Source organism: Talpa europaea, assembly GCF_964194135.1.
Source record: "Talpa europaea genome assembly, chromosome: 6".
Lineage (NCBI taxonomy): Eukaryota > Metazoa > Chordata > Mammalia > Eulipotyphla > Talpidae > Talpa > Talpa europaea.
In genome coordinates, this window is record NC_140072.1 from 46,455,078 (window position 1) to 46,467,964 (window position 12,887).

Here is a 12,887-nt window from a genome sequence, read left to right on the forward strand (position 1 = left end):
GAAAACAGGGACCCCACTCTTATAGCTATGGAGGGATGAATACTTCCAATAAGATGAGGGAATTTGGAATAAATCCTTCACCAGTAAAGCCTGATAGGAGGCCTCATCCCAGTTACGACCTGAATGGCAGTCTGGAGAGGCTCTGAAACAGAGGTTGAGCAGTGCCCAGACTGCTGGCCCACAGACACTAAGAGATGATAAATGGTTGTTGTTTTAAGCTGCCAAATTTGTGGTAATTTGTTACACAGCAATATATAACTAAAAAAAAAAAAATTTCTCAGATGGAGCACTCTTAAAAAGATTTACAAACACACGCAAAAAAGATTTACACAATGGTATTTTTAACAGAGCGATTTCTTGGATTCTTATGATCTAGAGGGATGCTAAGAATCAATTTTAAATTTTATACACATATATTCTTTTGATGTCCTTAATGTGTGTCAAGCTAAAGAAAATCACTAATTTCAGATGATTTTTATGTAGCTGCAGTACTGTGCAGAAGAACAGTAAGAGTGACTAGAGCAATCCTGCCAATCATCTAATAGCAAGACTGGCTTCATTTTCCAAAAAGGTGCTTGGACATAGATGTCATGTGAAGAAACACACATACCAGAAAGTCTTCGAAAGAAGGCTCAAAGAGCAGTGACTGGACCGTCAAGATCAGTTCTGTGAGAAACATGGGGATGAGAGACTCGTCCTCTTCCGGCTTTTCCAACACAGTGGCCCCCTGGAGTGTTACAGAGATGTCATGATCAGGTTTTGAAATAAAAGACCTGTGTATCACTAGAGGCATAATATATAATTAGCTGATTTTGTAATGTTGGTATGTCTTTTGAAGATTACCATAGAAATTTTTTAAAAAAAAAGCAAATAGTGAAAGACTGTTTAAAAAAGGTAAAACTTTTCTCTCCATCAACAAAATGGAAAGGCAGACAACCTAGAAAAATATACTAGTAATGTATAAGGCAGATAGAAGGTTGATAATATTGAAATAGAAATAGACATGATATACTCAATAGAATACATGCTAATAATAGTTGATACTTAAATAGAAATATATACAAAAGTGGTCAAAGGGCATAATCTGACAATTTTAATCAATTTCTTCCTCTTATTCAAGATAGTTTATTTAATAATATTTATTGACTATTGACTGTGTGCCAAGTAATGCTAAGTACTCATGTAATCCCTGCACCAACCACATGGAGGTACCACCATTACCTCAAGATTTAGAAAAGGTGAGACATTTACTCTAGGACATACTGGTTTGCGAAGGGCAGAGCAGAACTTAAACCCAGGTCTTTTTGATCACAGGCCTATGTGTTTGTCCCTGCACTGGGTTTATATATTCCTTTTACATGACATTTAAAAAGCAGAGATATACTACTATGTGCCAATCAAACTGAGAAAGATTAAAGTGAATGGCAATAGCTAGTGGGCTTGTGAGTAAATACTCATTCTCAAACATTGCTAGGAAGGTTGTAAATTGGCACAAAGTTTTCTCGAAAGTTACACATCAGTATTGAAAGCAGTAACAAGTAAGCATATTTCTAAACCAACACTTCCATGTGTAGGAATTTCTTCCAAAGTGAAAAAAAACAGAGTTGTATAAAAAATACGTAGACCATGATGTTCTTTGAGGCATTATTTGGAGTAAGTGAAAAAGTGAAAGAACAATACAAAATTATTTATAAGAATTAAAAGTACATTTCTACATCAGAATGTTACATGGAAAAGTAAGAATAGACTTGGAAAATTTTTCACAATACATTGTAAGCAAAAAAAAAAAACAAGTGAAATGCAGTAAGTAAAGTATGATACCTTTTCCCCCGTGGTAATAGTTATCTTTGGGTAGCAGAGGAAGATTTTCTTTGTGTATGTCTGTGTTTTTTAAATTTTCTGCAGTTAGCATATATTACTTTTATAATTAGAAATACAAATGTTACTTTTAAAAGGTGACATATTTAGAAAAAGGATAAATTGAAAACAGGGGAGAGAAGAAAGCAATGTAAAGAAGGATGGAACTCAAATCCAACTTTTGGAGAAAAGGAAACTATGACATCGGGCCTTGAAATTGCACAGCTGTTATTCCTGGGGAGGAAGTTGAGCAATGGAAGTAGAAAACCTGATGAAATCAGGTAAGCTAGTTCTGCTAAATGTTTAGGTGCTGTGAAGCTATTATCCAGGGTGCAGCTAGAGGAAAGCTTACTGGGAAACGTGGATATGAGACAATATGATTCTTCTCTTTGCTGTGCTAGAATGCACAAATTTGTAATACACCTCAAACACCTCAAATTACTCTGTCTCTAAGATCAACATCCTGCCAAAATATTATCCACTTTTGGCACAAAGTCTTGCTTTTAGGAGTTGCTCCTCACCTCTAAACCACTGTTTATATCTTTCATTTATACCACTTCCCCTGCTTCACTTTGCCAATTCATATCCACAGTGACTCTCAAATGATAAGCTTCTTGGAGGCAAAGATCCTCCTAAGGTTTTCATTACTACATATGCAGCACTTAGCATAGGAATTGGCACACAGTAGGCACTTAAAAAATATCTATTGAATGAACACATAGCCTTTAGCAAATTCCTATGAGAGACACAGCAACATTCAGCACAGTGGATCCTTTCTCTGTTATTAGATTCTTAAAAATATGCTGATTTTCATTTTACCATTTCATGCATATGGCAGGTTCTGATTATACTGTGATGTCCTTTAAGTATTTCTTCTATTTTTCCAATACACAGAAAACAGCATAATCAGTAAATTTGGACCCATAAATTTTTAAAATTTTCTATGACTATACCTTTTTATCAGTGACTTCAGGCTTCTCTTCCGTAATCCATTTCTGAATGACATTTGCTGAAGGTGTTCGTTTTAGTTTGTCAGTGAGATAAGTCAAAAGAGAGTTAACAGAATTTACTGTTAAGATGTGCAGTGTGTTCTCAATTAGATAGTCATTTAGACGGATAAAACTTGAAAAGAAAAAAACACTGCTTCAGTTTTGTGGATTCACTACATAATTGTAAAAGTGACTCTAAAGTAAGTTTTCTGAAGTTAAACATATCATAATTTCTTCTCCAATTTCCATTTGTATTACAATGTCAGACATTTATTTCCCAAAAAGTTATTCTTAGACATTCACTTTAAAACACAAATTTATTCAAATACATAACACTAGTTCAGCCAAGGGTTCTGACTATCCAACAGTATATTTAAAGAGCAATAGGAGTGCTTAGGATACAGACTGTTAGTCGAGACATTGGAATAACTTTTATTCTACGTGAGTGGAGCCCAAGGAAACTCCAGCACCTGTAGGCCTATGATGCTGGATTCAGGGACTGCATCACTGACTCCTGTTGCGACACAGACATTTAGTGTCATATGATCTACAAACTGGTGCACAGTTAAGAGTAAGCAGACAGTTGTAAAAATTGCACTGAGTGAACATTAAGTAATAATAATCAGTGCTTTCTAGTTCCACATACACCTTTCAGATAACATTTGGTGATTTTGTTTCCAAGAATCAGAATAGTCAGTGCTAAGATCCAGTTGGGAAAGCAGGTGGCAGAGCTAATCCTAAGGAGGAAAATCCCCTGGTGAGGTCCTGAGAGGAAGACTTTCCTTCCTGGTCTCCCAGCTACAAAACCCATTACTGCAGCTGTGTGTAGTTCTTTGGTGACCAAATAGAGCAAATCCTCCAGTTGTGCTTCAGGACATCATAAGCTCTGTGCACCTAACTTCTCCTTATACACATCATTGCCTGCTCTGTGCTCCATGATGGATAGAGGGAAAGGAAGGCTTAGAGATCCAAGAGGAGCTCTTGACCTAAGACATCTTCTATTTTCAATCAGCTGCCAAGCCAAACAGCTGTTTTGCTTGGTGGCCGCTGAAGGAACAGACTTCTGGGGCATCCTTTCAGGTTATCATAATCCCCCAATTCCTCATCATTGTTAGTGAATCCTGTGACAAAGTCTACATATTAATGAAACTTGAGAAGGGTGCTCTAATTTTTCTTGAAAGAATATAATCATTTACCATGTCAGCCTCATACAATGATGCCTTTTGCTGGCCTGCTCTGTGTATGTCATTTTTTCAGATTCTCCATAAGCAGGCAAATCGAAACTGTCAGATATTTTATAAAATTCTAAGAACAACAAAAAACACAACATCAACAAACCTTGTGTCAAAACGTCATTTCTTTTAAGCAATATTCAAAAACAGCAAAAAATACTTTGGGCAATGAGATATTTTAAATTTCAGGAAACAGACTATTTATCCAAAAGAATTCCACATCAAAGGACTTGATGTGGACTGTAGATAATTACCCACATTATCAGGATTTGATCTGTGTACCATGCCAGTTCTTTCCAAGAACAACATTACCTTCCTACCTTCATTTTAGTCATCTTTGAGTCCATGCCAGCTGGGGCCAGTTGAGATCTATCCATTCCCTCATTTTTAACAGAACTATTGTCTGTACTAGTCAGTCAGACATACTTTTAAACTGAAAGGCACTAAGTTTACTATAAAATGCTTGTGAAATAAAGGTCTGTTACCAGTTTAGAATATGGTACACAAGCAGAGGTAACACAAGGCACACAAATTTACTGCTGTTTCCCATCTCCACAATATACATTGAATTTATAACCTATTAAGTAAAAATTTAGAAGAAATGAAAGATAGGGTCATAATTTAAACTTAAGAAAACTTGAATAAAAAGTTAATATTTTAATTATTCAGCAATCAAAAAAGATAAACTCATGCCATTCACAGCAATGTGGATGGAACTAGAAGGAATTATGCTCAGTGAAATAAGCCAGAAGGAAAAAGAAAAATATCAGATAGTTTCACTTATAACAGAAATATAGGGCACTCAAATAAGACATCGGGGTAAAAAAATAATAACAGTACAAAACACAACAAATAAAAAATGGACAATTATAAATCAGAGACATACTGCAGGAGGGAGAGGGATCAGAGGGAGGGAGGGAGGAGCACTGAGGTGATGGTGCACGGGTGCATTGAGGAAGGAAATTCTATGGGGAGTACACCTGAGTTAAAAAGTTAATATTTTAGAAAGTCACCACGTAGGATATTTTGAAATTCTTTCCCCTTCATACCTGCATTAGGGTCATATGGAATGTCATCAGGAATAAATCCTTCAGCACGCAGAGCAATTTGACAAGCCTTCCTGACCACGTCTTTTGTCTCATCTCGAAATTCTTCTAAGCGCTCCATCACCTAGACATAGGCAAACATGTATAATTAGTGGTACCAAAGTAGCAACAATAAGAAAAAAATCTTGGCACTTACAAGTAAGATGTCTTACCTCTTCTAGCCGTATGATTTGTCCAAACTTAAATTCTTGCAAGGTGTATGTGCGCCCTCTTTCAATATTACAAAGTGCCATAAAACTCAACTGATAACACATTTCATTTATTTTAAGGAGAGCTGGTCGCAAATGCTGAACGAAAATAGGAGTTATCATTATTTAGTTAAAAAAAATCCTATCTTTTTAAAGTCTAAAAATAATGGGAAAGCAAGAATGGTTAAGGAAAATAAATAGCTCTACATGATAAGTTTAGCTACAACTGCAAAGTATAGATACACTTGACAGAGACACACTGAAATTTTGTGCTAAAGGTATTAAAATGATCAGGTTTAATTTGTCTCAATTGCTCTGATTCATTTTGAACACATGTCTTTAGTTTTAACAGTGAGGGAAAGTAACAGAGGATTTGGCAACATCTTAAATTTCACTAGGTTTGGTTAGTGGCTACTAAAAGATCTTTCGTGTTAACTTAAGGACTTTATAATAACAGGCACCATGATAATGGAGGGGCCTGCCTATTGATATAAGAGGCAGTGACATAGAACAAAGACTAGTAAACTTTAAATTTTCAGTAAGCAACATGATGCTTGAAGCAAAATTCAATCATTAAGACCTATTGTAGTTTTTGCAATGTTGGCTGGGAGAATGAGTTGAAGTGCTTGTGAAATTATAATATGTAAACTTAATCTTTCTCCAAGCCAAGATCAGTTATAGGCTATTGGTTTCAAAGGTACTTGGTCTAAAAACATTCCAAGGCCATTCACCTTCACTTCTAATCTAACCAAAGGAGAGGAATTAACATTAATTTATTTGCATGTGATAATTGGTTTATGTGTTATATATAGCACTCTATTGGATCCTTTTCTAGGAATTTCCGAGATAGGACAAGTAACAGTTATTCAGCTCGACATGAAATAGTGCTTTAATTACTTATTCTAATTAAAATTAAGGGAAATGACAATCAATTAGTATGGTCCTAAATGAAGAGAGTTTTGTGAGAAAACATTAGGAAGTCATATAACCCTTAAAGATCATTTCATGGTGAATATGCATGATTAAAAAAAACGAACACAAATTTAAAGGTTAAATCTATTAGTTGAAATATAGCATGAAATAAATTAACATGAATACAGGAACAGAGATGGGAATGTAATCAAAGCAGTAGAAAAAGCAAGGAAATCTTGCTTCAGAGTACTCTGAGGAAAGTATTCTTAAGAGGAGAGTGGAGGGGTACAAAGAACAGAGGGGGGCCCGATGGACTATGGTGGAGGATTGTGAGTGTTTTGGTGGTGGACATGCTATTGTAACATACATTGGAAAGGTGGACCTATACCTCCAACTCACATAAAATCTTGTAAACCACTGTCACATCAGTAAAAATAGTGCAATTTTTTTTTAAAAAAAGGAAGTACTCTTTGAACCAAAAATACAAGTTCTATTCATAAAGGTTCAAGCTGCAAGGATCAAGGAGGAGAGCAAAACTGGTACTGATGATCAGCCAAAAGGTGAGAGTTTGACAGTGGAAATTTTGGGGGGGGGAAATAAAGTAATCTAAGAAATTGCTTTGGCTTAATCTAATCACCTGGCTGTCAGCATAAAGGACAGCTGTGAAAGCTGTTGTGAATATTAGTATGAGACACTGGGAGTGTCTCCCCCCTCCCCCATTATTGCTGTTTCTGTCGATAGTAAATTTCAGAAAGAATCTGGGTTAGGTGGATCATTCTTAGGCTAGTAATTATATCAATGGTGCCTATGAAGGTGATAAGTATCAAATGTTATTTTAAATTATTAGTAGAATCATAAGAGAAAAGAATTTGTCACTTTGATGGCTGGTTTCAATGAGTAAAAGATTGACATTAACTTTCATCTTCTCAGGACACTTTCTCTGTGTCCAATTATTCTGTGATGAGTCCCTCTATCTTTTAGGAAATCCACTGCCATGTGGTTTTGATAAAGCTGACTCTTCACTTTCCCTATCACAGGAATGGGGACTAAGCAAATATTCAGCCCTGGCTTATCTGAGCATCCCTGGCTGTGCATGGACTGGTTTAGGATCAGGCATGTGGCCATGCTGAGTCAATCAGTATTCTCACCAGCATCCTCAGCAAGAGGTACCCTTTTCATTAAAATAACCAGCTCTCACTAGATCTGCAAGTGATGCTCATGCCAAAAGCCCAACAGGGAATGAAACAGACACAGAGAAATGCAGAACAGAAAGATGAAAAGAGGAAACACTAAAGATGATTTCATTGAACTGAATTCAGCCATGCATAAAGGTATTTCTACCCCTTGAATTTCCTTATTATCTGAACTTTTAAAATTATTGTTAAAATTCACTTACATTGAGTTTTGCCAGTTGCATTGAAATGAGTTTTCCTATTTTCAGAGGTGAACAATTATCATTATTAATCTGGAGGTCGGTTATTGGGTCAGAAAGTCTGTGGGAAACTATCATAGACTTTGGAAGACAGATGCAGAAAAGCTGAATTTACTGTAAAATCTGAGAAAATCTGGGTGATGCTGAGGCAGAGTATGTTTGGGTGGAGTCAAAAAGGGTTGGAATGCTTTGGTTTTGCTATTCCTGCCTTCATCATAACATCATATGTTAATTTGCCCTAATCTGGGTCACCAGACCCTCTGGGTAATCTGAGAAATTTTGCATTTAAGAAAATTCACTTGATCTGCAGGTCATGGTTTAGGCAGAGGCTCTAGGCTCAAGTGTATGTTTTTAACCCAGTGTAGACAGGGTTCAGCAAAAAGCACATCATTTTATAAGGAACAGTTAAAGTGATGAAATTGAATAGTCTGTCTGAAAAGCAATGGCTGACTATAAATAAAACTAAAAGTATTTCAATTACTACGATACTTTCAAATGAAAATAAATGATGTTTCAGTGAATGTGTAAAATAACAGAAAATTGCCTGAAAGTATCATATACAACATACATTTTTAGAAAACCAGCAAATCAACAAGTACCTGTCATGTTAAGATCATGTGTGATATTAAAATTGAAAACTTAATACTAAATGCACACTTAGATCTAGAGAAAAGTAAAACCTAGAAATAAAGGAGGCTGAAAGACACTTATAAAAAGTAGATATTGTCTCAGACAGCTTCACTGATGAGTTCTGCCAAACATTTAAAGAAAAACTAGTATCTATTCTTCATAACCATTTGCAGAAAATAGAAGAGGAATATTGCCCAGTTCATTCTATGAAGCCAGTTTTACCCTCATATGAAAAACAGAAACACATCAGTAGGGGAAAAAAGCCCACAGAGACCAATTTTTCATATGTATATAAATATATGTGTGTATATATATATGTGTGTGTGTGTGTGCAAATATCCTCAACATAATATTTGCAAACCAAATCTAGCAATATATAAGTATGATTTATTCCAGGGCTACAAGACTGGTTTAATGTCTTAAACAAAGGGAAAAAACTGCATGATAATCTCATTAAATACAGAAAAAGCATTTGACAGAATCATCATGGCTTCATAATAAGCACATTTAATAAATTAGAATAGAAAATATAACATTATACTTAATGGTCAAACACTGAAAGCTTTTCCTCTAAGAATAGTAACAAGACAAAGATTTCTGCTCTTGCCACTTCTATTTAACAGAAAGTTCCAGTCAGCAAACTTAGGCAAGAAAATTAAAGTCATCCAGATAAGAAACGAAGAGTAAAACTATATCTCTTTGCAGATGATATATTCTTGTTCATAGACTATTCTGAGGAATAAACACTGCCCTCCCTCCCCAAACTTTAGAGCAAACAGTAAGTTCTGCAAGGTCAGGGAACAGGCTTAAAAAAAATCAATTGTATTTCTATATAGAATATGTGTCAATATATATATTATACCTTTGTATACTTGTACATATACAGTGGGTAGCTGAGATTTTTAAATATGTACACATACCTTTTAACAGTTCTTTCCCCATGATTACCCCATTGTCCAAATTAAATAATAAAATTTTCCCTTTACTCTAAACTTGGTAGAGGAAAACATGACACAGTGGCAGGTATTGGCCCATGAAAATAATCCCCTAAATTATTATGAATCATAAAGTGTAGAATATCTCAAAGATGAGAAGAGGTAGGTAATAAGGGTTCCACACCTTCTCTGCTTGAAAGGATACACACCTTACCCAGTCAACAATAAAGGCTATCAATAAATTCAAGCTTCTGGAGCTGCTTTTAATTAAGGAAGACTTGTGTAACTCACTTCTCATACTTTGGTATTTGTAGCCCTAGCTTAAATGTAGAAACACCACTAGATTGTCAGATTCTTAAAAGACAAGACAGGATAACAATTGTAAATTTTTTTTTAAAAAATGTAATGTTCTATTTTAGGGAGAGTTTATACCAATGTCTGTAAGAGAGTCACATTTTTTCTGAGTAATTCTTTGTTAAAAAATATGATTCATAAATACGTACTTGATTAACAATGAACAAATTTTTTTGTAAGGATTTTCGACATCCACTGATTTTCTTGGAGCGGACATTCTTCTTCCACACATTAAAAGCTTTCCATTTCCGGAAAAGTGAAAATATGGGAATCTTAGTGAGTTCTCTGTGATATAGATATTCCTGTTCCCATCTTTCTATTTCAATAAATTCAACATCGTCATTACAAACATGTGTCACGGCCTTCTTGCTAATAGTGTAGTAGTCACTTTTATTGATATTCTCATAACTTACAACTCTATAAACAAATAAAAATTAGGGTAAGTGAATAAACTAATCAACACAAAATCAAGCAACTGCATTATATTTTTGTTTTAAAGAAAGAAAACGTTTCTAGAAAACAAATGTTATTTAAAATTTGAAAAATATAAAAAAAATTCACAAACTAACAAACTACTTTTCGATTGGATACATTACCCAAGAAAACAAGAGGGAGCAGATTTTTTAAAAATTTTATAACAGTTGGACTATTATAACTCTTAAAGATCTTATAATCTTGGCGATATGCTTGATAATTTCAGTTATATGATTTTTACAAAAGCAAAATTACAGATTTTAAAACATAATAGCCCTATATGAAAGCTATTTGGAAATAAGCTTTTATTATACCATTTTACAAACTACTCAATAATAACAGCGAAACACTATGAAATATTAACAGAATTATGAGAAAGCAAATCAAGAAAATGTGAATAAGATTTTTTAAAAAAATTATCATATAATACTATTTTTGAGAATAGTTATCATATATTCCTTTTTCAACAGTCATCAAGGGTAGTCCTCAATTTTACACATATAAGGAAATAGGTCGAGTGAAGTAAAAAAGCAAGAATGGGATAAAAATAGGAGAAAAGATAGGAAAACTGGAAAACTTATTCTGTGGGTCTATTACTAAAGCCCTTTCTAGAAAGTGGCAACTTAAATGTTGAATTTAAGTTATTGGTGCTCAGTGTCACTTAGAAATCCCTTTTCTTTACATTTTCCTACCTATTCAAGATTATCATCCCCCAAATCCTAAGCTTTTATTATTAACATTTTACAAATCTTTTTCCTCCTCTACACATCTCTACTCTGTGGAGTACATGCACACACGTAAGTGTGTATTTTCTCCTCCTTCTCATCTGCTGCCCCTCTATTATGTAATCTAAGTGTCTTGTTCTGTTACTTTATAATAACCCCTTTAGCGTCTTGTTCATGTGCAACTTGGTGTTGGTAAATTCTATTAGTTTTTGCTTTTCAGTGAAGTTCCTTACTCTTCCTTTGATCCTTTTAAAAATTATTTTTTTAATTTTATATATATTTTTTACATCATTTTTCATTTTTGCACAATGTATGCATTTTCATCTTGGTTATAGTTCCCACACAATTCCCACAAGATGTGCTACATATACACAATGGAATATTACTCATCAATCAACAAAGATAAACTCATGCAATTTTCAGCAACACGGATGAAGCTGAAAGGGATCATGTTTAGCGAAATAAGCCAGAAAGAAAATGATCTTGATTGTTAATTTTGCTGGGTAAAGGATTTTGAGCCCTAAGGTTTTTTTCCTTTAAGTATCTTAAATATCTCTTTCCAATCCCATCATGCTTGTGATTTTTCTGCTGAAAATTCCACTGACAGTCTGATTTGTGTTCCCTAATAGGTTATCCTTTTTCCTCTTGATATTTTTATTACCTTGTCCTTGTCATTGGTTCTCTAAAGCTTTATTTTGTGCTTGGTGTATGTCTGCCTGGTACTCTTTGGTTTGGAAGTCTTTGAGCCTCTTGGATTGCAACTTCTGGCTCATTCCCCAGATTGAGATAGCTTTTTTTCCCCCCTGATAACGATGTTTATTTGATTTTTGAAATCTGGATCACACATAAAAGTTAAAAAATATTCATGTACAATTCCTTAAATTCTTATTTTATTTTATTTTTTTAATTTAAATTTTATTTTTATATTCCCCGTACAATTACAACCCCCTTATTTTTACCCCAAGCCCTCCTTTCCCCACCCCCATCCTCCATAGAGTGTCTCTTGTTCATAGTTATTTGTTGATTTTGATATTTTCTTTCTTATAGTTATTCTTTTTCCTGGTCCCTTATTTAAGTTTTCTAGATTCCTGCTATGAGTGAGACCATCCGGTATTTTTCTTTTTCTTTCTGCCTTATTTCGCTGAGCATGATCCCTTCCAGCGCCATCCATGTTGCTGCAAATTGCATGTGTTTATCTTTTTTGAATGCTGAGTAATATTCCATGGTGTATATGTACCACATCTTCTTGATCCAGTCATCTATTTTGGGGCATTTGGGTTGTTTCCAAAGATAGCTTTTAATGATATTTTCTTTAAGTCAGTTTTCTATGGCTTTCTCTCTCTTCTTCTGGGAGCCCTGTGATAGACACTATTTCTCTTTAATTTGTCCCAAAGAGCTCCTACATGGTTTTATTTTTTTAAATTCTTTTTCTCCATCGTTTTTTTTTTCAGGCTCATTCTCTCCATAGCTTCTATTTGTCTACTAGTGAGGCCCTGAATTGTATTTCCAAAATCACCTAGAGTATTTCTTAACTCCACTATTTCTGAACGTAGCTGCCTCATATTTTCATTATCTTCTTTTTTCTGTTGTTGCTTTATAATCTCCACTATTTTTTTAAAGATCCACCAGCATTGCCAGGGTGTTGCTCTGAATTCCCTGTTATGCCCCACAACTCCACTGAGTCAGGGGATCTTTTCAGGATTTTGTTATTGTTCTGGTATTTGTAATGTGTCCCCCGATTCTTGATTTTATATGGTTTTTAGTAGAGCTATAGTTCAACTGTGGCTTCTATACTTTCAGTAACCAGGAGACTGGTACTGGTGAGGAATAGTAAATACAAGAGGATTGGATGATAGGCATCAGCACATAACCTTTAGTAGAGTCAAGAATTTGAATTTACTGTTGTGTAGCATTTCTTTGAGGGGAGTGGCAGGTGTTTTGGATATCTCAGTCTGGGCTTCAGCAGTAGCATCTTTGATAGGTTAGTTCAGGTAATTTGACCCAATTCGAGCTATGGTTATTATGTATTGTGAACCTCAGATTCAAACCAGTA

General features: G+C 34.7%; 1 protein-coding gene across 1 annotated transcript in view; it reads right to left on the minus strand.

The window, feature by feature from the left end:
- DNAH6 (dynein axonemal heavy chain 6) overlaps positions 1-12,887 on the minus strand; it is a gene marked incomplete at its 3' end in the record, with an annotated part of 180,030 nt that overhangs the window by 154,996 nt on the left and 12,147 nt on the right. The window contains exons 4-9 of the mRNA XM_084235770.1: positions 9,785-10,052; positions 5,337-5,471; positions 5,128-5,248; positions 4,043-4,151; positions 2,811-2,979; positions 611-727 (exon numbers count right to left, since the gene is read on the minus strand). Coding sequence (XP_084091896.1) covers positions 611-727; positions 2,811-2,979; positions 4,043-4,151; positions 5,128-5,248; positions 5,337-5,471; positions 9,785-10,052 — 919 coding nt within the window. The remainder of the gene's footprint in view (positions 1-610; positions 728-2,810; positions 2,980-4,042; positions 4,152-5,127; positions 5,249-5,336; positions 5,472-9,784; positions 10,053-12,887) is intronic.